The sequence below is a fragment of the Pseudoliparis swirei genome, chromosome 17 (assembly GCF_029220125.1).
Source record: "Pseudoliparis swirei isolate HS2019 ecotype Mariana Trench chromosome 17, NWPU_hadal_v1, whole genome shotgun sequence".
Classification (NCBI taxonomy): Eukaryota; Metazoa; Chordata; class Actinopteri; order Perciformes; family Liparidae; genus Pseudoliparis; species Pseudoliparis swirei.
In genome coordinates this window covers 12,263,041-12,290,852 of record NC_079404.1, presented here as the reverse complement: position 1 = coordinate 12,290,852, position 27,812 = coordinate 12,263,041, and the positions used below count along the sequence as shown (strand labels likewise).

The 27,812-nt window shown below is 39.5% G+C and overlaps 2 protein-coding genes across 2 annotated transcripts; one reads left to right on the top strand and one right to left on the bottom strand.

Moving 5' to 3' along the window:
- The first annotated feature begins 86 nt into the window (after nucleotides 1-86).
- Nucleotides 87-23,288, top strand: rassf4a (Ras association domain family member 4a). Its single transcript, XM_056435675.1, has 11 exons — nucleotides 87-1,935; nucleotides 9,103-9,171; nucleotides 9,295-9,370; nucleotides 18,115-18,224; nucleotides 19,035-19,114; nucleotides 20,077-20,246; nucleotides 20,516-20,617; nucleotides 20,699-20,750; nucleotides 20,866-20,987; nucleotides 21,966-22,063; nucleotides 22,878-23,288. Exons 2-11 carry the CDS (start codon nucleotides 9,119-9,121, stop codon nucleotides 22,945-22,947), a joined length of 933 nt encoding a protein of 310 aa, XP_056291650.1. The 5' UTR covers nucleotides 87-1,935; nucleotides 9,103-9,118; the 3' UTR covers nucleotides 22,948-23,288.
- On the bottom strand, nucleotides 6,667-8,313 carry LOC130207194 (C-X-C motif chemokine 10-like). The gene is made up of 4 exons (XM_056435680.1): nucleotides 8,206-8,313; nucleotides 7,910-8,039; nucleotides 7,739-7,822; nucleotides 6,667-7,255 (listed from the first exon to the last, which is right to left on the bottom strand). Exons 1-4 carry the CDS (start codon nucleotides 8,270-8,272, stop codon nucleotides 7,126-7,128), a joined length of 411 nt encoding a protein of 136 aa, XP_056291655.1. The 5' UTR covers nucleotides 8,273-8,313; the 3' UTR covers nucleotides 6,667-7,125.
- Nucleotides 23,289-27,812: the final 4,524 nt, after the last annotated feature.

Sequence of the window (27,812 nt, the reverse complement as noted above, 5' to 3'; positions counted from 1 at the left end):
GAACTTCATCACAATATTCTAATTTTCTGAGACAGTCCTGTATATGTATATATATATTTGTGTTTAGATAATACTTTGAGACAATTGTCAATTTTGGATTATTATAGGCTCAATTGCGTTGTACAAAATACTACTTATACTGTACAGATAATTACTCTACCCCCAGATCACCCATGTAGTATTTTTTTTATTTTATGTATACCATCTCCCACCATCCAATAACTCAAACATGAATTAGCAACCCTTTCATCTCCCATAGATATATGACAATCATGTAGAACCATCCAATAGATTAAATGGTTTAGTAGGTGATGGTTCTTTGTGGAAGGACACAGCTTTATAAAGAACAAGTTAAAGAACATAATGTGTCTATGTGTATAATGCTACAAATAATACAATTCACCACACAGACATTTGCCTTTTGTTCAGGTCATAAATCAATACCTTTTTGTTCTGTCAACAAACATGCACAAACAAAGACATACACACACACTGTATTCCTCATTCCTTTGTTCACTGAACTGTAGATTTATAACTTTATGTGCAAGATGCGATCTCTATGCAGCATCAAAGATAAGGAGAGAATCAATCAGAAAGCAACTCATTCAGAACTGGAGCCAAACAGCAGATATACGTGAATACACGTTGAAACAACAATAGCCTGCAGTTTAAACAACAAGCTTATTCTTCATATTTGATGCATATTACATCCCAAACCACTATACAGTGTCATACATTCTTCCAACCTTTTAGAAATATTTTTGCACAATGTATGACATCCATGACCATGACATGATAATCCAGTCTGGAGAGATGAGGTGTGTTATGGGGAGAACAATGAGTCTTTGTCCAAAGTTAACTGAGGCCGATAATCAGGGCCGCATTGTCATCTGCACAATGATTTCTGGTCAATTATAAATTGAGTGACCCATAATGGAGAGGAAAAGAATGTCAGCATTTCCAGTCTGTTTCAACCAAAGTTGTCATATCCTTTGGAAAGAGCGGTTCTCTATGGAGGAAGTTATCCAGCTGCAGGAACAACTTACTTCCTCCGTGCATGTTGAATCATAAATCCTATTTAGACGAAGAGAGAGAGAGACTGGCTTTCCACCCGTTTCCTAGATGGCAGATCCAGGGTAAAAAACAGGATGGGGAAATAAACCATTATAGGTCACATGGACTGCATTCTTTATACTTCTGAGCTGGAAAATAACAGGATAGGTTCTTTAATGGTGGCTGTGCAAAAGGAAGGACATAAATAATGAAGAAATCTGATTATTTGTATTATTTGTTAATAAAATGGCTATGATTTGATTCTGTCGAACAACATATAACACACTTTAGAAAACAAAAAAGACGGACTATATAAAATCCATGCAACACAAATGGAAGTGTTCATAACATGTAAGCAACATACAAACACCAGAAGTTAATATAACTTCAATCATTAATCTAAATTAGCAACACATTATGTTTTAATACACAATACATGGGTGCACATTAAAAAAACAATGGTCAAATGAACAGGAAGGAAATGCATTGTTCTATGATTCAAAATATACATTTTATGAAATGTTGCATGCAAAACATCAATGAACACATTCAAATGCTAACTCTAACCTCAGTTGTTTAGTAGTGTAAAGGTCAAAGCAGAAGAAAAGGGTTAAACTGATGGCTCGGACTGCTGAGGACGCAGCAAAGCACTGAGAGGCACCTTGATCCAAAGGAGATAGGTAAGTATGTTCGCCCCGCCCACCTTCAACGTTGATTGGTTGAAGCGTATGAGCATGGCTTTCTATTGGATTATCCTGCTGTCAGTTGTATCTCAGCTCTGAATACAGTAGGACAAGGGGGATGAAGACTGATAACGAACAACGGCGCGGGATACATCGGTGGTGGATATACGGAAGAAGACGGAGGACGCAGTCTGCTATGGTAAGATACCAACGTGATTAGACTTCCTGTTCTTATAATACACACAATTATCAGGGAAATGGGAATTGTATCGATGCAATGAAGCGGTGTAAGCACAACAACAACATATTGCCCTGAAGACCAGGGGTGAAATTGGATGCAGCGACTAACGGTTTGATCTCCGTTTTTTTTTTAGCATTTTGGGATGTAAAACTTTCCTATTCGTCATCTTAAATCTGCAGATACAAAACTATGTTCCTCAGAGTGATAGCTGCTAAATAAATAGCTGCACCTTTAGCCAGTAATTTGTTGAAAAGTCTTTATTGCATTATTTGGAGCTACCCTGGACATTATTTTACGCGTGGGAACGGGATTGTCTCCGGGTGCAGCTTCACAGTAGGTGCGATAATTGGATACGAATCTCGCGATGATCAAACCAATTCGCAGCCGCGATTCTTTGTCCATCGAGGGAGCTTTCACACAGAGATCATTCTTAATTTAGTCACAAAAAAGGAAGAGAGAAAACAAGGGACTGAATATGTAAATTAACTTGAATTTTAGCATCACCCAACTAGTGTGTCCTTTTGGTCCATCTCCTGTGCAGTGTCTGAATAATTCACAATAATGGTAACAGACTGGAATCCTTTAAGTGATGGAATATTTATACACCCATTTCTATACTATGTATAAATATGCATAAGAGATAGACTGACCGTCCCGTCATGCACTTTCCTTGGATAAAAAGTGGAGGTGAGCAGAGGTCATTAAAAAGAAGGGAGGGCTTGTTTGTGTCACGAAAGAATCTTAACATATGTTTAGGGATTTTCATGAAGATGATCAAATTGATCAGAGTATAGTTTGGATTTGAATCTTCAGCTGTATGAAGATAATATGAGGAACAACATTGTGACATAAATCTGAAGGACTCCCTCTTTTATGCTCAGTGTTCATTGTCTAGACCAGTGGTCGCCAACCCGTCGATCGCGATCGACCGGTCGATCTCGGAGACGTTCCCTGTCGATCTCCAAAATAAAATGAAAATAAATTCAGAAACACATTGTTCCTTGTTTTCGAACATTTTCTGAAGTGTCTTCTGAAACATTTTCATTCTGACTGGAAGATTGACGTCAGAAAACATCTCCGCCTGATTCATGAACGTCTGAAAACGGGTTCTCTGACAGCCGTGTTCTCAGCTGTGCGCCCCGTAAGAGGGGAACGTACCACTACAGGTGAGGCGCAGGGGGAAATAGAGAAACACCATTATTGATAACTTCACATATTACACAAGATCAAAGTACACCGACATAAAACTAAGTCATCAATAAATAAATGTTGAAATGCCTGTACCTTCGTGTACATGTTTACGTTAAGGCATTAACAGGTTACGCCTGCGCATGCGCGACAGCCGAGATTCTTGGCGACTTGCCAGGTCTTACCTCCGTGAGTTGGGCTTTTCTGCTGTTGTCCTTCAAAACAAAAGCTCAACATTGAGCTTTTTTTTCCTTGTCTGATGGAGCAATCTGGTTTACTTGAAAGTGATTGCAATTGTATTTATTCTATTATTTGAAAAAGCATAGATGCAGAGTTCAGTCACAGCCATAACACTGACTGGAGTCACATGACTTGATGGCATTATGATGAGAGCTGAACTTACATGAGTTGCACTGACTGATCATGTTGTCAGTGTTGTGTTGTAATTGGATTGGATTCAATTTATTGTCATTGCTAGAGTCCAGGTACAGAGGCAACGAAATGTAAATAAATACAACATTTATATTGGTAGTTCATCCAGCTGCTCATTGCAAATGTGTTTTTTCTTGTTCATATATTGTGCGGTTAACAAATATCTTACTTGTTATATTACACTTAAATTCTGTGTTCCTGGTCACATCAATTTGAACGCTGGACCAAAATGACAATTAGGCCAAATAAAAAGTTGTACGTCCAGTCTGGACCGTCGTTTTCTCTCAACGCCTCAATAGGTAGATCTTGCCGGTCATGAAGGCGGAGGTCAGTGATCTTGGGCTCAAAAAGGTTGGTGACCACTGGTCTAGACTCTAGCTGAATCGGCACCTCTCCTCCCAGAGACCACTTCCCAGTCAGACAGTGCTGTGGCCAACACTGGCCGTGTGTTTCCTGCTTTTTGTGGTGACTACCGTTGCTCTGGCAAGCAGTTTTTTCAGTCTTTTTCTGTCTCAGCTGCAGGAAATGCAAAATAATCAATTCCTGTGTACCCAAACTCATTCTTATATAAATACATTATCTCATTTTCTTTACAACTATAACAAACAGGGGTATGATGAACCAACCAGGTTACAGTTACTATGAATGGGTCAGGCATGTATCACCATGAAGTATATCAAAGTGGAACTGCATTGCAAAATCAATCACACATCAGTACTTTAACTGATTAGCCTCTCTTCTTTACTCATCTGGACTCATGTGACCAAATTATGCTTTGTTTATATTAAATTAAGTTTATTTTGTATAGCCCAAAATCACAAATTACAATCCGCTTTACAATCTGTACACATACGACATCCCTGTCCCAGGACCTCACACCGGATCAGGAAAAACTCCCCAAAAAATAGAAGAAAAACTTTCACAGGGAAAAAAGGGAAGAAGCCTTCTGGAGGACCCCTCTCCAGGATGGACAGAAGCAATAGATGTCATGTGTACAGAATGAACAGCGTTACAGTTACAACACATTCAATGAATATGACAGAAATTATTATTATGCATGGATCACGATCCAGACGTCCACAATCCATGAAACAGAAGGAGGTAGAGGGGAGGGAGGGGGGGGGAGCTAAAAAAACACAGAGTCTCAACCAATTACTCAGTCAGTAGCACGTTAAATACTACCTAAAAAGTTAATGGCTGCTGGCTATGTTCCTGCAGGTGGTGTTAGAGACCACAGTGAGACTGAACACGACAATCACTGAGCCAGATGCATGAGGAAGTTCAGTGTAGATAATGATGTCGACACTAGGTGGCACCAACCTCATGATTGTGGATACAGTGAGAGGTATTTTAGACATCTGCATTATAATCATGTGTTGAAATAAAACTGTTAGTGTCAGCTTGTAGCAAACAGCAACACTATAGTTAGAAGATATAGTATATGTTCAGTTATTATAAAAAAGACATATAACCATACAAATTGGTAATCAATCATTTGCAACTATACATACTTAATGATTTGCACTTTCAATCATGCGGTCACCTTTCAGTTACTAATGGAAGATGTGTGTGTTCTTGTTATTATTGTTGTTATTATTGTTAAGCAAATCTGCAGTGAAGGTTGGTTCTTAGCCTGTGGCTAATGTAAAGGTTTAGGATGTGTTGCTTATTAAACCAGTAGTGTGTAATAATAATAAAAAACTGGTATGTTAATCGGGAATGGGATTGTATTGGTGGTGGAAGAAGTCGGATCATTCACTTAAATAGGAGTAGTAAATGTTCAAGTTCAAGTCCTAAATTATACTTAAGTAAAAGTAAAGATGTATTATCAGCACAATATAATGACAAGTATCAGAACTATACGCATTTGTCAGAATAGCCTCTATCGGTGTTTAGAGTAGTTACTAGTTATATAATTGTTGTTGTATTATTACTGAGACTATTATTACTAATGCATTAAGCAGAATTTGAATGTTGTATTTGGTTGAGATTATTCAAAACTATTGATATACTGTAGCTATTTGTTTTTACTATGCAGCAAATGTAATACATTGATGTTCTAGATTTGGTGTTTTACATCTCAATCTGGCCTCACAAGCAAGAGGGTCCTTCTCTGTGGAGTTTGCACGTTCTCCCCGTGGCAGCGTTGGTTCCCTCCGGGTTCTCCGGCTTCTTTCAGTCCAAAGACATGCAGCTCTGGTAAATTGGAGGCTCTAAATTTGGCTGTAGGTGTGCATGTAAACGTGACTGGTTGTCTATATATGTGCCCTGCTATTAACTGGCAACTTGTCCAGGGTGAACCCTGCCTTTGCCCAATGTTAGCTGGGATCGGCCCAACGACCCTAAACAGGATAAACCGTCTGCGTAATGGAATGTATTGAAACATGTTAATCTGCAGTAACTACAGCTGTCACACAAACATATTGGTGAAAAAGATACTATTCCTGTATGAATCATAAAGTACACGACTTGACAACTGTTCTTTCTCCAATTACTATTTGACTTGAAAGGTATTTGCTTGAATTGTATTCATTGATAACATATGAGATATGAAAAAAGTCCCTTAAATTACCAGCCTGGCCTGAAACAAAGGTCACTTTGTTCAGCAGTTTACTTTCACTTTCCATTTTACCACTCTGTGTGCTGTGAAGCATTACGTTGTTACAGGATCACATATCAGATATGCAAGAGCTGTTATAAATGCCAGTAGGTGTTCTTGCTGGGAGAAAAATCAAGTTAGCACATGAAAAACACGCCCCAATCACCTGTTTGTCCTAGTTGTGCAACAACGACAGGCGCAAAGAAATGAATGGCGTGATATTTTCCAAAATACTTATTCACAGTAGAATGAGATATTCTTACTTTTGCATTATAATATAGCTTAGCTCCTGTTGTTTGTGCAGATGTTTTCAGTGAGGCATGTTTGATCTGACTCACATCCTGTAGTTCATTAACTAAAGGCTGTGGGTGACCTCTCATATCCTGCCAAGGAAGTAATCGACTTTACCATCATTCCAGTCTAAAGACAATCAAGATTCACAACAATAAATAACACACAAGCTCACAATGTGTTGCTGATAGATTTTTTTATTTTAATAAAACAATGTCTGAAAAATGCTCATATTTATATTAAAATAAATAATCAACTAAGTCTTTCCAGTTAGCTTTTCCAGCTGCATACACAGATTTACACATAAACAGTAAATGGACCATTTAGTGCTTTAAAGCTAAAACTGTTAACATTTATGAGACGCCTCCAGGGCTCAGTTTTCAACATAACATCAGTCATTTGTACAGGAAAAGTAAAGCCCCCTGTTGCTGGCCTCCAAGAAAGTTTGATTTCCAGCTCAGACAACAGTTTAGGGGATCTTGATGTCGGAGCTGTGTGACATTTATAGAAATAAAAATGGTAGTGTGCTGTTTATTTTAAACGGCCTCTGGTAACCTGGAGTCCCCAGTGTGGCGAAGAACAGGAAGTACACACTTCTTTCCATGCAGTAGCTTTGTTCCATTTGTCCGGCTGGTTGACTATTGAGAATTAAAGGAAGAGACTCTTCTGTTGAGGCCCCGGCTCCTCTGTTGAGGGCGCTGGCGACCTCTCCCCCTCCTCCTCCTCCTCTTCAGGCAAAGCGTCACATCACGACCCAACTTTTGAGCTCTGTATAACACACACACACACACACAGAGAAGGATAAACTTAAGTCTGGAAATAGGGCCGTGAATTGATATTCCAAATACCTATCAGACAAGTAAAATATTTGGATACAATATGTATTGTGACATTAAGAGATTTTAAGGAAGAATGCATCATTTACACTGAGAAAGAAAAAGTAGCAAATCATAGAGGAAAGACAAACTGCTCAGCAAGGTGCTTTGTTACTAGAACTGGCTTGGCAACAAATAGGATATGTTGGCAGTGATTTACGGGAAACATGAAGATGGGTGGAACTCCTCTATAACCAGTTAGGACACAGGGCTAACATATTCTACAAACTGTTGTGTCATAGGTACACTGCATATTGCTGTTTCCGTGTGCAAACAAACTCAATTGAAAGATTGCAATATAGTATCACCTTTTAAACCCCCTTAGTTGGTAAATAAAGGTAAATAACGGTTATGTTTCTCTAATCAAGACTCTCACCTCTTCCAGCAGCGAATCAGTTGTTTGCCCATCGGCGCCTCTGGATTCAGACACACTGGATCATTGGTCCTCTTCAGTGTCACGCTGAAAAACACATGTAAACCAACACATTGACTCATCTGGAAGTGTGTGTGCACATGCATGTGTGTGTCTGCAGGATCTGGAACTCACATCACTGTGACTCTGTGACAGCTGGGGCTTTGTGGGTAGACTATGAGCGCCTTCAGTTGCCCTCCGACGCCCGGCTGCGTGTGTGGACACAAACATCTTCCCGGGACGAACGTGCTGTCGGACTCTCTCACTGCACAGTAACACGACCACAAGTTAAATCAATACAGTCAAACATGAGCAGGGATTTCAGTTACACCATGTTAACATGCTTAGCCAGCTTTGCCTTCGATAAAACAAGAATCCCCACTTTTACTGTAGCCACGTTTTATGAAGGAATAAGCATAGACGATTCCTACCTGTGATGAGTACAAAGCAGAGACTCAAGAAGGCAAGCTGCCGGACCGCCTGAGGACAAAGCTTCATTCTGGAGACGAGCTGAGTGTTGACACTGAGCCTCGGAGCCTCATGTCGCCGTTTTATACTCCTGCTCCTCCCCCCTGCATACTCGGAGCTGGGCTTTCCAATTCAGGAATTTCCCCATGGCACTTTCTCTCTGAAATGTATGGACACTGGAATCAGGATGCAGGGATCAGGGCCACCCTCTGTCTTGTCAGAAAGGACTTGACATGCCGAAGGACACAGTGATTAATAGGTGTCCTTTAGTTTTTACTCTGCACTAAATGTAATAGACAAAACAGACACTGGTGTTGCAGATTTGTTGTGTTCTTTAGAAACTGTGCCACGGAGAAGAATAAGTGTTCATTTAAATCAATACTATGATACTAAATGTTTGTAGGAAACCTGGCACAGTAGCAGGCAGGGTCCTTGGAAGAGACAGACGTCACAGTGTGTTTTCCGGTCTTTATTGAGCTTTGCCACAACATGTTACTTCGTTGGCTCCGTGTCAACCACACCATGTGCTTTATGCTAATTTCCTGCCCTGCATTTTACCACCGAAACTATTTGTTGAAAAGCGTTTGATTTAAATCATTCTTTCCAATCCTCAAATTGGATCAAAAGGTTAACATAACAACACATTACACTATTGTTCATATATTATATGTATTGTATAAATATATGTATATATTTTTTTATTTATGTGATTGGCCATCTTTTAAAAAGCACTCGGTCATATTTTCTGGACATACTCATAATGCATCTATTAGAGTCAGATATTACCATTGTATTCAATGTTATAACCATAATACAATCATTATTAATTACTAACGTGTTGTGGTGTTTTTCTGCCACAGCTGGGCTCGAGACAGAATGGGTGAGCGTCAGACCTACGTGAAGCTCAGTGAAGAGAAACTTATCCCAAAGTAAGTCCTTTCTTTTCACTCACTACACAATCAAGTGAAATAACAATGTTTATGCATTAAATGTCACCGTTGTTTGAGAGCTGTGAGTGCTAATACCCTTCGTGGTCTTGGGTTCATATTCAGGTCTGCCATCTTGTCACTGCTTCGGACCTACAACTGTTACCATGAAGGGAAAAACTTCCAGCTCAGGACTCGTGAGGTAAGATAATCTCAGACGGATCACCTGACAAGAGAGAGTGAGAGAAATAAAAAGAAAAGATAAACAGGGAGTGTTTGACGATTGCTCGGTGGTATGTGTGGGCGTAATGGAGGACAGGACATACAGTGTTGTAAAATGGGTCTCACACATACACCACTGGAACCAGTTAAACCAGCACTTTGATTATGAGGACAGAAAACCTGAGACCAAAAAAGCTTCTGAGCACGGCTGACAAACCACAAAAAATCCCCTTTACCTCAAAATGAAAATGGAAGGAGGGAATGAGTCTCACATTTCAGTTATGTGCACTAACTGCTTAGCAAAGTATTTCCACAGTAAACATTTTACTTGTGCGGTGTGTTTGGTTATTTGATTGATAATTATTCGTTGGGTTTTATGGTCAGGAGTTCCCCCTTGTGTCCAGAAGGTTTCTTTTTTGTCCCACCAGTTAGACTCACTATTGTCTCATCCTGGGAAAATCCCCCCAAAGTCACATACATAACATGTGTACATGCAACTCACACATGTACACTACCGTTCAAAAGTTTGGGGTCATCCAGACAATTTCGTGTCTTCCATGAAAACTCACTTTTATTTCTCAAATGAATTGAAAATTGAATAGAAAATATAGTCAAAACATTGACAAGGTTAGAAATAATGATTAATATTTGAAGTATTAATTTTGTTCTTCAAACTTCAAGCTCAAAGGAAGGCCAGTTGTATAGCTTATATCACCAGCATAACTGTTTTCAGCTGTGCTAACATAATTGCACAAGGGTTTTCTAATCAGACATTAGTCTTCTAAGGCGATTAGCAAACACAATGTACCATTAGAACACTGGAGTGATAGTTGATGGAAATGGGCCTCTATACACCGATGGAGATATTTCATTAGAAACCAGACGTTTCCACCTAGAATAGTCATTTACCACATTAACAATGTATAGTGTGTATTTTTGATTAATGTGATCTTTATTGAAAAAACAGTGCTTTTCTTTGAAAAATAAAGACATTTCTAAGTGACCCCAAACTTTTGAACGGTAGTGTATAATAGAGGGACCAGAGATATCACAATATGAAACAAAAATAAGGAAAGATACCTTTTTTTACTGAAATTTGTTTGATTGATTTCATGAGAAACAGAAATTATTAAGAATTACACCGCTTAACTTTTAATGAATCATTTTAAGCATTATTGTGGGATTTTACGAGTGTCATCTTTAAACTTGCAAGTGAGTTTTTCTACAAGAATGTTTTGCTTCACTCATAGCTAAATAGATTTAGTCCACAATGAACTAGATATTTACAGTATATATTAATTAATTAATAATAATAAATATATATACATGTCTCGAGACATCAGTAAGTTGTTGTCAGCCCAAACAGACAACAACTTAATGATATAAGCTAAATTTATATAATCCATCAGCTCCTTTGTCAAGAACAGTATATTTCTTGTATTGATAATTGGAAATTAGCTGTATCAAAGAACCCTTTTAGTCACATTGTTTTGATAATGTTTCTCACATTAAAAGGCATTTTTGAGAATCTATTGGCAAAAATAGAATTCAATTCAATTCAGTTTATTTGTATAGCCCAATTTCACAAATTACAAATTTGTCTCGGAGTGCTTTACAATCTGTACACATAGACATCCCTGCCCCAAAACCTCACATCGGACCAGGAAAAACTCCCAAATAACCCTTCAGGGGATAAGGAAGAAACCTGGAGGAGAGCAACAGAGGAGGATCCCTCTCCTAGGATGGACAGATGCAATAGATGTAATGTGTACAGAAGGACAGATACAGAAGGACAATATACTGTTAATATGTTTTCTTTAGTGTCTTTATTAGTTTAGAATCAGCCGCTTATACTACATCTGTTTCTACAGCAGCCTAGATTTAACAAACCAAACACAGCTCTAGAGAGGGCCATTTGCATTTTCGCGAAAAGCTATCCCAACATAATCTGATCATCTGCATGATATGAAATAGGATTGTGATGAATAAACAAGTTTCACTTGCCACTGTTTGTTCTCTTCTGTGTAAGTTTACTCTTTGTAAGAGTTATCAAAGTCATAATTTATAGGAACATAGAACATACTATCAAAGGTGGATCCTGTTGCACCTTACCTGTGATGTACCTGCAGTGAGCAGTGGCAAGAGGTACACATTCTGACTCATGCTTGAATCTCCATCTTCACCAAAAATAAATACTATGAGAAATAAAACTAATACATATAACCATGAGAGCTAGAATCACAATTTAAAACCACAGAAACTTTGAATTAAAGTTCATCAGAATCAGAATCAGAATCAGAATCAGAAACAAGTTTATTGCCAAGAATGTTTTCACAAACGAGGAATTTTCTTTGGCGGAAGGTGCAAGATTCGCGCACCAAGACACCGAGGCGCCGTCCGCGGCGCCATCTTGGAAAGGGTGGATGAAAGATTACAGCATAACATGAGGGAAGAGAGGCGAGAAAAAGAAAAAGCAACCCCCCGACTATGCCCCTAGAGGGGTACAGTGTGGGAGCAGGAGAAGAAGAAAAAAAACACCATTGCACATAAGCACATACATCTTAGACATGACTTGCAACGAGTAGGAAGGGGGGGACTAAACAATCGAGCCCCAAGCCCATTCAGAAGCTGTTGTTCAAAGCCGGTGTTCATCGTATGTGATCAAATGTAAAGCTCCAGAACAAAATGAACCTGGTTTCTAAATGTTTTATGTTTCTGTTAACTGTTAATCCAACATCGACTGTCACATGACATCTAGGCAACAGCATCTGCTGAGAAGATCATGTGATACAATCAAAGCGTCAATACAGCAACCAAATTAGCTTTTTTCTTAATGTATTGTGAGAGTACGACATACATTTTGATAGCATGGGGATGACTGGAATGGTGGATATATGTCTCACTATGAAATATGAACAGAAAGGAAGTTGTCTATTGCTGTGCTGTAAGAGGTTGTGCTTTTAGTGATATGGTGACGTCGGTAAAGCTGATGGAGTGAGGCCAAAGATTACCCACAACGTTGTCATTAGATATTTTGTGGGAATGAGGCACATTACTCAGCAGTGACATACTTGGGTTAAGACCAACATTTATAAACTCCTAATGGGACTTCTGAGAATCTACAGTGACTCTGTTGAATGAGTTCAGATGAACACCAGCTGTAGACATGCACCATAGCTCCCTGACAGACTTTTACAGTCATCATCTATACCAGGGGTGGCCAACCAGTCAGAGACTAAGAGCCACATTTTTTACTGTGTCACCGCAAAGAGCCACATCATACACATATGTGTGCGCGCGCACACGCACACACACACCTCTGATCAGCCAGATTTGTTGTAAATGTCACACACCAACATGATAATGACAGAAATGGACTCCTACAGTACTAAGACAACAGGTCTGTCATGTTCAACAATGAACATTGTGTACACTGTCTCACGCACACACACACAAACACACATTATCTCAGTTCAACCAAGTCCACAAACAAAAATAGAATAATTTACAATAGCGTTTTTCTTTTACTATGCATGTTGCATAGTGGGACTTATGGGATTCCTTGCCTTGAACAATCCTCTTCAAATCTGGCTTAATTCCGTTGTTGCCACTCGAAGCAATTCCTTCACATGGTGTCAATCAGAACAGGTGTCCGAAAATCGAACGGTGCACTTGGGGGGGGGCTGGAGTAATCAAACGCCCACCAATAAACCACTTTAGCCGAAGAGAGTGTTCGACATTCGGATGCGGTTCTCCCAACGCTGTTTACACCGTGTCCGCTGAATTGAGGGCGGCTGGAGAAAGCGTCACCGTAAACTACTTTAGCCATAGTGCGGGACATCCAGCTGCCCATAATGCGGCGTTCATGGCGTAAGTGCAGTGTTTGATTTTCGGACACTTTCATTCGCGTAACCCACCGTAGAACGGCCCGCTCGACATTCGGATGTGGTCTTTCCGCGTTTGGCCCACGAGTTTGAGACCCGTGCCCTACTGGGAAACTTTGCGTTTTTTTCATCTCACGCATGCGCGTTTGACGAAAAATACCGTATTGAACTCAAGCGAAGCGAACACGCACATACAAAAAAACACAAACTTAGATATGAACGTAAGAGCCGCATGACACCAGGCAAAGAGCCGCATGCTGCTCGCGAGCCGCGGGTTGGCCACCCCTGATCTATACCATATGTCTGTGTAGTTGTTATCATTTCTATTGAATATGAGGCTGATGCAGACCGATTCTGTATGAAAAAAGAAGTAGATGTGAAAGTGGTGTTCTAAGATGTTATGATGATCACGCTCTGCAGGCCTGGTCAGGTGATGTGTGTCTGTGATGTTGTAGCTGGAAATGTCGTCTGGTTTGATGTGTAATATAAACCAGAAAACAAGCTCTGACATGAATGCCGAGTACAACTGTATTAATGATGTTGATTGCGTGAGATATTTTCTCATTTCCTTGCTGTAGCCGATATTGGTTCACTGTCTTAACAGGAAGGGCTGAATATATCTGCCTGAGCTTGTCTGCTTATGGTGACGTATAAAGTGACTATTGGGTACTTTTTAGTTTACAATGCCACTGCTGTAGCACCACATATTACCACGAGAGGGCAGTGTGGGATATAGTTGTCTCCATTTGGAGCTCACTGCAAAATAAAAGTGAGACTTGGTTGGTCTATTGCAGTGGTTAACAGAAAGAGTCAGCTCAGTTACTGAAGTCAAAGTAATTCACAGTCATAATCTCTATTCGGTATTCTAAGCAGATCGTGAGTAAATTACTCATAAAAATGGCCCCTATGAGTATTATATATTCCTAAAATAAGATTATTCTTTATTCCTCCCACAATGGTAAAAAATGACCCCAAAAAATATAGAAATGAGTTAATCAAACAGTAAAAGCATCATGAACACATTAATCGTTACACTAACACACATTTTAATAAAATATAATCTGACTGAATGGTTGAGTCCCATATCATATCATTCGATTATTCGTACTGATGCTTTAATATCCATCAATTATCTAAAACCACTAATCCTATGCAGGGTTATTTATTTGATAATTTGCCTGAAAAGTACGAAAGTAAATAAATGTAGTGGAGTAAAAAGTGCAATGTATGCATCTGAAAATGTCATAAGTAGAAGTATGTGGGTGCAAACACTGTAAATACTCAAGGAAAGTATACAAGTACATTGAATAATACTTGCAGTACTTAGAAAGTAAATTACTTTCCACCTCTTGGTTATAACATGGTTTATTTTTAAGATATGGCCTGAAAATGAACCAGTGATTTAAATGGAGTAAAAAGTACAATGTTTTCCTCCGAAATGACATAGAGTCAAAGTATTAGTTGCAAAAAATGAACAACTCAAGTAGCTTCTGTCAAAATTGTACTTGAGTACAGTATACAGGTAACATAACTTATTTCCATTCCACTACTGGCCCAAAGATATGATCTTTCACATTGTTTTATTACATCCAGAGTTGCAAACCTGGCAACAGCTTTTTGATGCTCATTTAATCTGTTAATTATTTTTTCAATTAGTAATTTAGTCTCTAAAATCTCAAAAAGTCATTCATCTCTTTGTAGTAAGTTCAGAAACAGTAGAGAATATTCATGATTATTTTAGTATTTTATTAGAAAGTATATCCTTTACGTCTTTACAAAATATCCAACGTAAACAACTTGAGTCCTCGGTGCAGAGAAATAAATACATCTTCCCTTTTCTTTGGTGATTTTGTCTTTGTCCACCCATCATAATGAGTCTCATCATTCAGCACATTGTTTTTAATCTTCATAAATAAAGCCAGTTCTTCCAACCTTTTTAGAAAATGAGATATTCCACCAAAGTGCCTTTCAGGGCGTCCCACAGCAACAAGGTCTCTCTTCAAGTCCTTATCTGTCCAAACAGCCAGTCTACAGGATCTTTGACCCTGCAGTCTTTTTCTCTGCCCATCTTGAGAGACCAATCCTCCGTGCTGTTTTGACTCAGACTGTAATGTCTGGAAGTCCTTAGTGTGCACGAAGAGCCGCGAGGAAGTGAGGCTGAGACAGAGAGCTTCATCTGAGCCTTTGAGAAGGGCCGTAGCTTGGGGGGCCTCTGGAGTCTGCCGAGGCCGCAGCTCGGTGCCTCAGCAGGTTGTGCGAGGGCCTGAATACTCGTCATGTAGTCCTCTAGTGACTGGGAGGTCTGGGAAGACTGAGTGGCTGCCGGGTGGACTGGCAAGTCCTCAAGTGTCTCAGTAATGGTGGGTAAGAGAGGCAGGGAAAGCAACAACCGCCTGTGTTTCATGCTGTAGCGGGAGAGGGAAAGGGAAAGGTTAGACAGACTGTAGCTCCTTGTCTAGACTTCAATGACAGAAAATAAATGAAACATTTTACAAGAAAACTAATCTTAATCATGATTTTGATTTTCTGTTTTAAAGAGTCTTCCGTTTGCTACTAAAACTCTTCACAGTGACAGCATTTGCTGTTTTGCCTGTCGTCTTTTAGCATTCAGCTTTTTCATTGTTTTGTTATCACAGATAAACTAATACTTATACATACGCTTATTTCTTTGTTTTATAATATGAATTACAATTTACATTTTATAATTTTATAATGTGTTACCGTCTGTCTGGTTTGTAACAAGTAAAATATGTAATCTTACTACAATTCCTTTAAAGATAACTTTTAGAAATTGCTAAATTCTAAGGTCTCGAATAAAGAGTAGTTGATAATAAACAACAAAAGAAGAGGCACTCTCACCTTTGATGCGCGAATTGTAAAGTTGACATGCAGAGTGAAGCAGAGTGAAGGCTCGTTGGCTCAGTTGAGTATGAGTGGACTGGACTGTGTTTCCAGGCTTTATAGAAGCACCCTGAAGCAGAGCCAATAACCACGACTTCCAAAAATAGCTCTTCTGACCTTACACTCATCTCTGTGGATTTGTGTGTGTGTGTGTGTGTGTACGTGTGTGTACGTGTGTGTACGTGTGTGTGTTTGAGGGTGTGTCCATGGCTGTTTAGGAAACTCATGAGTGAGGAAGTTTCAGCAGTGCAGCTGCTCTGAATGTTTATATTACAGAAACAATGAAGCCATGGGAGCAATCTGCCTCGCCTCCAAAAACCCGCTTTCAGCTTCTTCTCTCCTTTCTCTGATATTTCAGCATTCAAATTCTAAATGTTATACCAATAAGGGTATATAAACATTAAATATATACATTTAGAGGTTCAGCATTACGAATTTGTTTAGCTCCATAAGTTGTTTCTTTGAAAATGCCTACTTTTAAGCATGAATTAATATGTCGATGGTCACATGGTCTGAGACCACAGCAATACTAAATACCGATACTAAATCTCAATTTGCACAGTTTTTAACTACAACCAACATGGTTGATCAGCTTTTCTTCATTTCTAGGCCTTTTGATTTGGTTTGTGGTTATTGCAGTTTCTCTGTCAGACTAATGGGTCAAATATTACTGTACAATTGTTCAAACAAATGTTATATATTTATTGAAAAATAATCAGTAAATCAATATTTTACTTGAGTAAATTAGGAATACTACAGTATGAACAATACTTTGCATTACTAAAGTAAAAGTACAACAGTATTTTATATAATTTATTTTATTTTTATCATTATTTGTATTTTTATTTTGTTATTGTCTGGTAGCATGTTTCATATGTTTACTGTATTTGTAACTTGTTCCTCCTTTTAGGGGGAAAAAAAAAAAAAACCAAATAAACACATTTTGGGAAAAAAAAGGGGAAAAAAGTACAACAGTAGAAACATCAGATTATACAGCATTGCACCAAAAGCACACATTATGTAGAATTACCCATTTTTAATAATAATGATTACAAGAATAATACTGGATTATAGTGACGCATCAAAATGTGCATATATATATATATTGTATTGTAAATACTGCTGTGTATCTCAACCTGTAATAATATATCATAATGTATATGGTGATAGACATTTATATTAGTTATCTAATTCTGCAAAGTAAGGATGACGATGTGTCAGATGTAGAGGAATAAAAAGTGCAACATTGGCTTCCAAAATGCAGTGAGGTGCAAATATAAAGCAACATAAAATGGAAATAAACAAGTGTAGTACAAAGTAGCTCAAAAAGTTAAAGTATGTTACAGTACTTGTAAATGTGCTTCCATTCCAAAACTGAAAATAATTGACCCTTTATCTGTCATCAGCCGGCAAATAACAGATAAACTGTGTTTTAACTGCCTCCTGTTGATTGGAATCTGTTTCACTTTGCTGTTAAAATCTCTGTGATAAATTGCTTTAGAGATGTTTCCATCATCAGAATTATGTTAAAGATCTACATTGTATTACAGAGAATCAAAGAAGATATTGTGATGTTCTAAAAATCAGTTTGAGATGAAGGAATCACAGAATGTGTCACATCTATAATATTCTAATCATTACACTGTGATAATATTCTTCCAAATTTAGAATTTCATTTGTATGCAATCAAAACATCTCCACCTGCGTGTATGTGATCCAAAGCAGTCATATCTCTTTTAATGCTGCCTTCCCAGACGTGACTTCACCCCTGTACTGTGTAGAAAAGGGCGGGTCAAAAAACCTGACCAGATGAGAAGGTTCGCCCTGTAGCTGTGAGCGACTGTTCCTGATATTGAGCCGCCGTGGCAGGCAGCCAGCAGGATATCCCCTCTGACCACGAGTGCTGATGATCATTGTGTGTGTGTGTGTGTGTGTGTAGGAAGAGGATGGAGAGCTCATCCTTGAGGGGTTGCTGAACATCTACTGGGGTCTGCGCCGACCAATCAGGCTTCAGATGTACGACGACAATGAAAAGTTTCGTCTCAACCGGTAAGACAACCCGGTCCAGACTGACACGGATGACTTCCTGTGCTGATTAAACAGATGTAGGCCGTGTGATTACAACACTAACACCAGGGAACTCTCACATATTAGCAGACACATTGAAACTGAAAACATCTTGTTCATCAGCGTCCCACCCTTGAGAAAGCTAGGACAAGTCATTGTAACTGTGCAGTAGGCCGACATGTAGTATACATGATGGGACTGTACGAAAGATCTGGCTTCACTTTGGAATAAAAGAGATGGTGAAATAAGAGAAGGGGAATAACATGTAACAGTGAATGAAATATAAATAGTTTGGCCTAAAACAAAATAAGAAATGAAATAACAACATGGAAAAGCTAGATAATTCTTCTGAACACATTTTAAAGGTCTAAAATGTTTTTTTCAAACAAGCAATTTAAATACATAATTCTCACTGTTTCATTCATTTATAAGCAAAACTATCAATTCATTGAACATGAAATGATTGCAGATGGTGGATTAATCTATAATGAACATATGTCTTACTGAAAACAAGGGAATTTATCTCAGCAAACACCTGGATATATTTAGATAAATTAGTAAATATTAACGTAAAGACTGGAAGAAGGGAGTCACTGCTAGCCTGGCTCTGTTCAAAGGTAAAAGCCAGCAACAAACAAACAAGAAATAAGGTATCCATAACTGCTTCCTGTCTTTAAGCTTAACTAAGCTAAGTGTCCTCCGGCTGTAGCTTCATTTTCACAAGTATGGTATATAGGGAGTGCTCGAATTATTAACAAACAATAAAGACTTTGTTCCTCTGTCTTCCTTCAGAAACGATAGATCTGCTTTGGCAAAGCAGCTCTCAGCGGAGTCTAACAATAACTCACTGGGCACAGAGAGTGGACCAGCTAGTGAGTAACACATGTGCAGTCATTCTCACACACTCACACACACTTCATTCATTCATGAAAATAGAGAACATATATACGTATAACGTTAATATTTAGAAGTCCATGACGCTCCCTGCGGTGCTGAAGTAGCAGATTTCTAAATCCGACTTGTCTTTCTCTTTCTCAGCCCCTTTGTTAAGAATGAACTTGTGTGTGTGTGTGTGTGTGTGTGTGTGTGTGTGTGTGTGTGTGTGTGTGTGTGTGTGTGTGTGTGTGTGTGTGTGTGTGTGTGTGTGTGTGTGTGTGTGTGTGTGTGTGTGTGTGTGTGTGTGTGTACAACAACAAAGTTACTTACAACCTTAAAGAATACCTATTGACTTAACATCGGAGTCTGCGTTACAAACATGGCGCATTTTATGGGATTGAAAAAATGACACACTCTTTATAACCATTTAAACACAATTCAAGATTAATGCATCTTTCTGGGATACAGACCATTCTTCAGAAATGGTTAACCATAATCAACAAATGTATTTGCTATATTGGTTATAAAACTAATGTAAAATATGTTGCTATATTGCTAATCTTTTTTAATGAATCAAGGAATTGTATTGCTGAAATAGGGAGACTGTTTTGGTATTTAGCTAATTATGTATTTTTTTGTAGCAAAATTAAGTTGTGTTCATTGGTTCAAAACAAAGACATTTAAATTAATTGATTAAGTTACTATTAATGAGTGAACTAATTGAATAAAACTATATAATAATCTGTTTAATTTTCTAAATGACTCACAAAATCGAGCCAGGCAACAGACAATGAAAGCTAAAAGAAAGAAATGTGAAAACCTAGCATGTGGAACACCATATGTTGATCCATCTTTTAAAACTCTCTCTGCAAATGTTTTGTAACATGTAACCGCCACGCGTAGCTGCTGATGAACACAATGCGCGCATTAAGAGACGTGTGCTTTTGTTTACTCTGAGGTGGTGACATGTGTGGTCAGGAGGAGGAGGATTCTCCTCAGCTGCTGAGGACTAGGAGTGATGCCTCCTTCATGCGGGTTCAGAGGAGGTCAAAGACACACACTGCCAGAGATTTGCAGCGCTTGCGAACACACAGGTTCTCAATCAACGGACACTTCTACAACCACAAGGTACAATAAACAGAACACGCGTACGCGCACACACATTAATGTATCCCGTTGTTGACACACGTCCAGGTGCAGATGGGAAGAGGCTTGCTGTGCGGGTGTGCCTGCACTCGTGCTGAGTTTCACAATAGCCCGTTCATTAATGTGCCACAGAACAGAGTCCAGCTTTGGACTGAGAAATGTCCTTCCTGTTCAAAATGTCCAAAGAGTTCAATTCCAGGAATCCCTCCAGTGTTGAATACTTTGTGTACTTTTGTTTCTCCTGCTTTCAGACATCTGTATTTACTCCAGCCTACGGATCGGTCACTAACGTACGAGTGAACAGCTCCATGACGACTGGACAAGTCCTCAACCTGCTGCTGCACAAGTTCAGGGTTAGCAGGAAGACACGTGTTACATCTCTAGAGATGTTTCAGTAAAACTAGAAAAAATCTGTATTTTCATTTGTTTTTAAGGTGGAGAATAAATCTGAAGAGTTTGTCCTTTATATGGTGCACGAGTCTGGCGGTAAGTCGTAACTTACCACTACTTCTTACCATTATCCAACTCAACAACTCACTCATTGCGGTGTTGTTTTGTGTGTTTTTGTGATCACTTGTTTTATTCGTCAACATCGCTGTAGAAAGGACCCGACTGAAGGACGGCGAATACCCGCTGGTGGCTCGTGTGCTTTATGGACCCTGTGAGAAGATCTCCAAAATCTTGATCACAGAGGCGGACCTGGGAGAGGAAGTTACATATGATGTGAGTCTGGGCCTTCTGCCACCACTAAATTATTTCCTCTTGGTCTTGAGAAGTGACCTATTTTTATATGTTGTGTTGTCCTCAACATAGACACACACAAAGATACAATGGACAGTTGGGTCAAATTTAGCAAGCTGAGGAAATATATCCTGTTTCGGGACTAACAATAGGTTAAAATGGCCGACAGTATTTAGTTGTGACTGACCTGGGTAATAAATAAAAGCTGTTGCTGGAGAACTTTTCTGGATTGTCAACTCAGTAACACAAGTTAAAGGAATAGTTCATCCAAATAACTGACCTCTATATCGAGTCACAGTTTTGTTTGTATGCCTTTCCTCAAACACTGTGGGGGTGAATGGAATCGTCTTTGTGATCAGAATTGCATTTCAAATTTACAAAAGTAATGTTTCTTTCCATAAATAAACTCTGGGTTTATCATAGTCTGTTCTGTAATCCAGAAAACAGATGTTCCAGTTTTTTTAAATAATGTCAATATATATTTTGTTTGTTTGCTTGGTTGGTCATTTATTGAAAATATTCATGTAATATAATTGGAAGTGAATTGACCCTTTTACAGTACGATAGTGGTAAAGCAGTTCTACTGTGTTTTACCCTCCACTGGAAAGCCTCTTGTGTGAAGACAGGTAACTTAGGTCACCTTTTAGTATTTTTACCTCTACTATAACCGTTGCTATAGTTTGTAATTGTGTTATGCCACCACACCATCGACAGCCGTGGTCAGAGGCATCGTGTTCTGGGTTGTCCATCGAAATAATCTCAGGATCACCTTGAGGGAATTTCTTTTTGGTGATTTTGGTGATAAAAGATCATAGGTCAAGGTCACTGTGACCTCACATAACACACTTTCCTGATTGTTTTACTTCCAGTATGGTATGGGTGCAAATAGTGTCATATGTTCAAAGACATGTGTACCTTGCTTGCTTGCTTGCTGATATGTTTGAATCTTTCTCTCCCCAGGTTGCCCAATACATAAAGTTTGAAATTCCTGTTTTAAACAGCTTTGTCGAGAAACTTAAAGAGGAAGAGGAACGCGAGATAAACAAGCTGACCATAAAGTAAGTCAAGAATCTCTCCACTCAACAGTTCCAAAAGTGGTTCCAGTCTAGACAAAGACTTCTCGAATGACGGTCTATTTCATTATGTGAAGCCAATATCTATCACTGAGGCCGGCAGTAGAGAATCAAAACAAGACCTTCAATGAGGATAGTGTTTGTAAAATAGTCATCCCTCACACTTTTCAAGATTTTAAGATTAAAAAAGTCATATGAGATTTTTATCTCATAAAATATGTTTTGTTTGTGTGTGATTGACTTCCAGCAGGTGGACTCAAACGCACAAACTCATTTTCCTATAAGTGGTAAAGAATTTAATATATCAAGAAATTCTTTTAGAAAAACTACATTTAATTTATCCTGATACCCCTCCGCTCGTTCCTCTGTGCAACTGACATATCAACGAGCCACAACGCTGCACTGGGTGACATGTTGCTTCAGTGCAATGAACGTGGGCGCTGTAGTTTATTTTGTTGTCAATCACATCCTGTACACCTTCCTGCTACCTTCCTCCAAAGTGTACTCCTGTTTGAGTAATGTTTACTTAAAAATATAAAACAAGTGTTTAAAGTTTGATATAAAAAGTTCCTGTTTAAAATCTTCTAGACTCGTGCTGTGCTCTGAGAGCCATCAACAAGGAAGGAGACCAAGTAATACAGTGTAACAATTGGGATTTTGGGAACACTTGTATCACTCAGTTTACAGTTTACATTTTATTTAGCTCTATATGTGTGTATTTTAAAGTGAGTACCTGTTGGAGAGTCTCAGAGTGTGTCAGCGACAGTCATTAATCATGTCTATTTTCTCGCCTTTGCAGGTACGGTGCTCTGAAGTCTAGGATCCAACATCAGCTGGAAGGCGGAGCTCACACCAGTGACAGAATATGAGTGTTTGTGTTTGCTCTGATGTAACCTGTATATGTGTGTGGGGGGGCAACACTAATGATTGTTGATTTACTATGGGAACATTTGCCACAACTATAGTAAATGTAGAGGTAAAGGAAAAAGGGTCAAAGTAAAGGCTGAAATAGAACCATATCATACACTAATGTGCTCTTAGAATGATCTGTTAAAGTTGCTGTACTACTGTGAAATCTATAACTGCTTTGATATTCCTACTATTAATATATTGGCATTTTGTATGAACATTCTTATTGCAAATTGGTATCTTGTTACAAGCTGTTTTTTGCACATTTTTATGTAATAAATCTATTTTAGGGTGGCCTTTACATGCTGTTGGATCATAACATAATACCCAGCTTCGACTTCCCACGAAGAAAATAGCATCTCTATTATTTCCTCAACTTCCACGCTGACTGGAGCAAAGATTAGCATTGTTCTTCTGCGTGACCCTACTTGCCGGCTAGTTCCCATGAGGTGTGTGTGTGTGTGTGTGCATGGAACCTATCAACATTACAGAATAAGGGTATCCTGAGAAAGAAAGGCTTTTCCGTTTTCCCACAGTTTTACAAACAGAAAAGCTGATGTCATATTTGGTGGACACACCTTGACCATTATTGCTACAGTCTTTAATTAATCAAATAACCATTTGATTCCTTTTTCACACACATGCAAACCTCTAGTGCAAATGCTCATTCACCATAAATAACAGCCAAATACAAAAAGCTCACACAACTTTTGTTGAGTGTGTCAGAGGGGTGTTTGGGAATTTGGGAATATTTGCGACTGCGCCGGCAATTTGTGCAGCAAATAATTCAGACTTTAAAAACTTTAGATGACTGAGTTTCAAAATATCAAATTAATAAATTTGCTGATGACGACAATAGAGGTACAATAGTTCAGTCACCATTCATGGTGTTTCTGACGAAGCAACGGATAGTTTTGAATTCCTCAACGTGCAGATCCCTTACGCTCTTAACTGGTCAGAGAATATCAACTGCACTAATAGCCACTAATCAAATAATATATTTATTCAAGTCTACTTATGTGTGTTTTTATGTACGAGTTAATACTGTAACGCTGTGTAATAGCGACTGAATTTTCCAGTGAATTACTAAAGTATGATTATGGATGAGAAGAAAATCATAGCAGTTGAGAACATTGTTTTTGAGATATAAATTTCCCTGACAGAATTGTACAGGAAGGCCAGGACAGACAGATGAGGACATGCTGTAATGAAGGAACCCTCCTCCATGGAAACAGTAGATCACCTCAAGCGAACATTGCCCATAATGATCTAATAGAACCAGATATAAGGGTGTTTCCTCATTATGAGTGGTATGGTAAAATATCTTAACCCACCCACCTACCCACCCCTATTAGCATGAACTTCTTTTTTCAGGATACCTCAAGAAGCACCATTCAACCCTGTTCTGTCCCCCTCTACCGGCACACAAGTGTCACAGTTTCAGCTCCAACCCTCCTCACTCCCCGTCGTCAGTCTAACTCTCTTCACCTGTTCACACACCTGTTGTCACAGTTCAGCTCCTCACTCTATGGTTTAGTCACTCCCACCTCGTCAGTCTGACTTCCTTCACCTGTTCACACACCTGTCTTTGATCACTAATCAAATCCCGATATAGTCTCCTGCCACACACACACACACACACACACACACACACCCACACACCTTGCCAGATTGTTCTTCCTTTTCTATACCAGACTCTCCAGCACTTGTTTCTAGACGGATTTCCTGTTGCCGACCCTGCCTGTCCCTGGTTAACCCGCTAGTCCAACTCTCCGAGAACCTACCAGCCCTTCGTCCTGTTGATACTCTGCCTGCCGTTTCCAGAGTGTGGAATATAAATTCGAAGGATCCCTGGAGTCGAGGGTGCATTTGTGTCTACACACGAGTCGTTACAACAAGCTGAGCTATGTCTAGAGACTAGGATTTGGATCATGCAACAAAATATCTGGGGAGTTTGAATCACCGTGGTGGGATGCTGACTGTAAGGAAAACTGCCTCGCTGCTAGCATGGCACGCTGTCTTCACTTGGAAGATTGCAGAGTGTAACTGGACGCTCAGCTCTGTGACCTCGATGTAATGATCATACGGGGCAAGGTCAGAGGAGGTTCAAGATATTTAGACTATACAGCGTAGTTTTTGTTTGCAGTTTCTTTTGGATAGATGTTTACAAAAGTTCCTTTCTCAAATCTCTCGCTCTCTCCGGAGACATCTTCTTGTTAGAATATATATATATATACACACACACATATATAATTAAATAAGTCATTAATGCAGCTCAGAACACTATTTAGATCAGACTTAGAAACTGGATCACCATCATCTTTTTTCTCACTTGTCATCTTGGGGTTCTAGATCTCAGGATAAAACGAGTCATGTGTTATTGTACCAGATGTTCACGTGTTAATAATAAGTTCACTATTGACAGAAATGCTGGAGAAGCCAGCGAGCCAAGAGAGCCAGCAGACGTGTGGCGAGCGGGGGCCGACGGAGGCCTCCAGGATCACTGGGAAGCTGGCGGTTGAATAACGGCCAGAAAAACCTCTTTCTTTTTGTTATTTCCTTCTAAAATGTTTGGGACTAGTTCATATACACTGGGGTGTAATGATGTAATGACTTATGTGACAATAAAAGACTTGTAACTTGGTAACACGCAGGCCGTCTACTATAATGTCACTTTTAAGAATAGCAGTGAAATATATATGTATGATTTAAGGACAAATTTAACTGATAGGAAGATGCAGTTGAAGCACACCATTCACTAGGAAGCAGATGGCAGAAAATGTGTTGACACTGTCTATAGTGCATTATTAACATACTCGGTATGTGTTTTAATCTGCGTACATGCATTATGATGTGTATGATATGATATTCCTTTATTTGTCCCACACTGGGGACATTTCAAAAATCACAGCAGCGGTACACATCAGAGCATCAATGAAAATAAATATAAAACAAAATACTAATACTAAATATGCAGGGGGAAAATAAAGTAAGGTGCCGAGTTTGCCAGGATCTCCAGCGATCTACTGCAGTGTGTTGTGCAGCCTGACAGCAGCAGGAAGGAAGGACTTGTGCTTCCTCTCCCTCTTGATTGATGACTCTCTCTCTTTTAAACCTCACATTCAGCAACTTGTGAAGAAGTTGAAAGTGAGGCTGGGTTTCTATTTCCGAAATAAGTCTTGCTTTTCTTTTAATGCTAAAAAGAGACTTGTTGCTGCTACTTTTATGCCTGTGATTGATTATGGTGATGTCTTATATATGCATGCATCTTCTCAATGTCTCCACTCCTTAGATACTGTCTACCATGGAGCATTGAGGTTCATCACTAATCTTAAGGCTCTGACTCACCATTGCTCCCTGTATGCGAGGGTTGGTTGGACTCCTCTGTCCATCCGGAGACAAAATCATTGGCATGTCCTTATTTATAAGGCTATTCTCCACGTACTTCCATCGTATCTTTGAACGCTAATTCAGCTGAAAAACCCTGGAAGCTACCATCTTCGCTCTGTGACCTCTGCTCAAGGCCTCCTCTTGCTCTCCGTCCCTCACGTCCGTTTGGAAATGGGGAAAAGAGGTTTTAAGTTTGCTGCTCCTGCGGCTTGGAATGTGCTGCAGACAGACCTGGGTCTCTGGGACCGGTCTCCTTAGGTGTTTTTAAAAATAGATTGAAAATATTGGAGGGAAATTCATCTAGCTGTAGATGTTTTATATGACGGAGGTATGTGCTCCTGTGTGAGCTGGGTTGTGTTGACTTGAGTCTTACTTTTGGTTTTATTCATGCTGTGATTTTGTTTTTCGTTTTATATGTTGTCTGTCACTGTTTTATGTTGTATTGTATGGAACTTTGTGTGACATGCTGCTGCTGCTGTCTTGGCCAGGACACTCTTGTAAAGGAGATTTTTAATCTCAATGAGGCATTTCCTGGTTAAATCAATTTAAAATTAAAATTAAAAAATTAAAAAAATAGACACCGGGGAGGAATCAGCTGGTGGCTGAAGGAGCTGTGCAGAGCTGAGAGTGTCATGCATGGGGTGGGAGGCGTGGTTCATCAGAGACGAGAGCTTTGCCATCATCCTCCCGTCCCCCACCACCTCCACAGTATCCAGAGGACACCCAGCACGCTGCTGGCCTTCTTTAGCAGCTTGTTCAGCCTCTTCCTGTCAGCCGCTGCCATGCTGCTGCTGCTGCTCCAGAAGACCACTCCATAGAAGATGGCTGATGCCACCACAGAGTCCAAGAAGGTCTTCAGCAGTGCTCCCTGCACTCCAGAGGACCTCAGTCTCCTCAGCAGAAAGAGTCTGGTCCCTTTTGATAGAGTGCATGTGCGTGGTCAGCCCAGTCCAGTTTGTGTTTCAGGTGAACACCCAGGTACTTATAAGATTTTACAGTCTCAATGTCCAGTCCCTGGATGCTCACTGGTACCGGGGGAGTGCGTTTACCACGGCGGAAGTCCACCACTCGGTCTTACTAGAGTTGATGTGGATTTGAGAGATGTTTGTAAGTTTACTGTACAAAAGGCTAAAAAAGGGATTGAAAGAAGATGTATTTCTGTTGGAGGAGTCCAATTTTGGACTAATGTTGAAATGGATGTAAGAATGGTGAACTCCTTTTTGGTTTTCAAGAGAATTATTTATAGAACAATTCTTGAGTTATAAATGTGATTAATGTGACCGAAACACAGGTGGCGGCGCGACTCTCTGCCTGTCTGACCGACATCTCTCAGTGGATGTCCGCTCACCACCTGAAAATCAACCCCGACAAGACCGAGCTACTATTCCTTCTTCCAGGGAAAGGCTCCCCCACCCACGACCTGACGACCACCTTC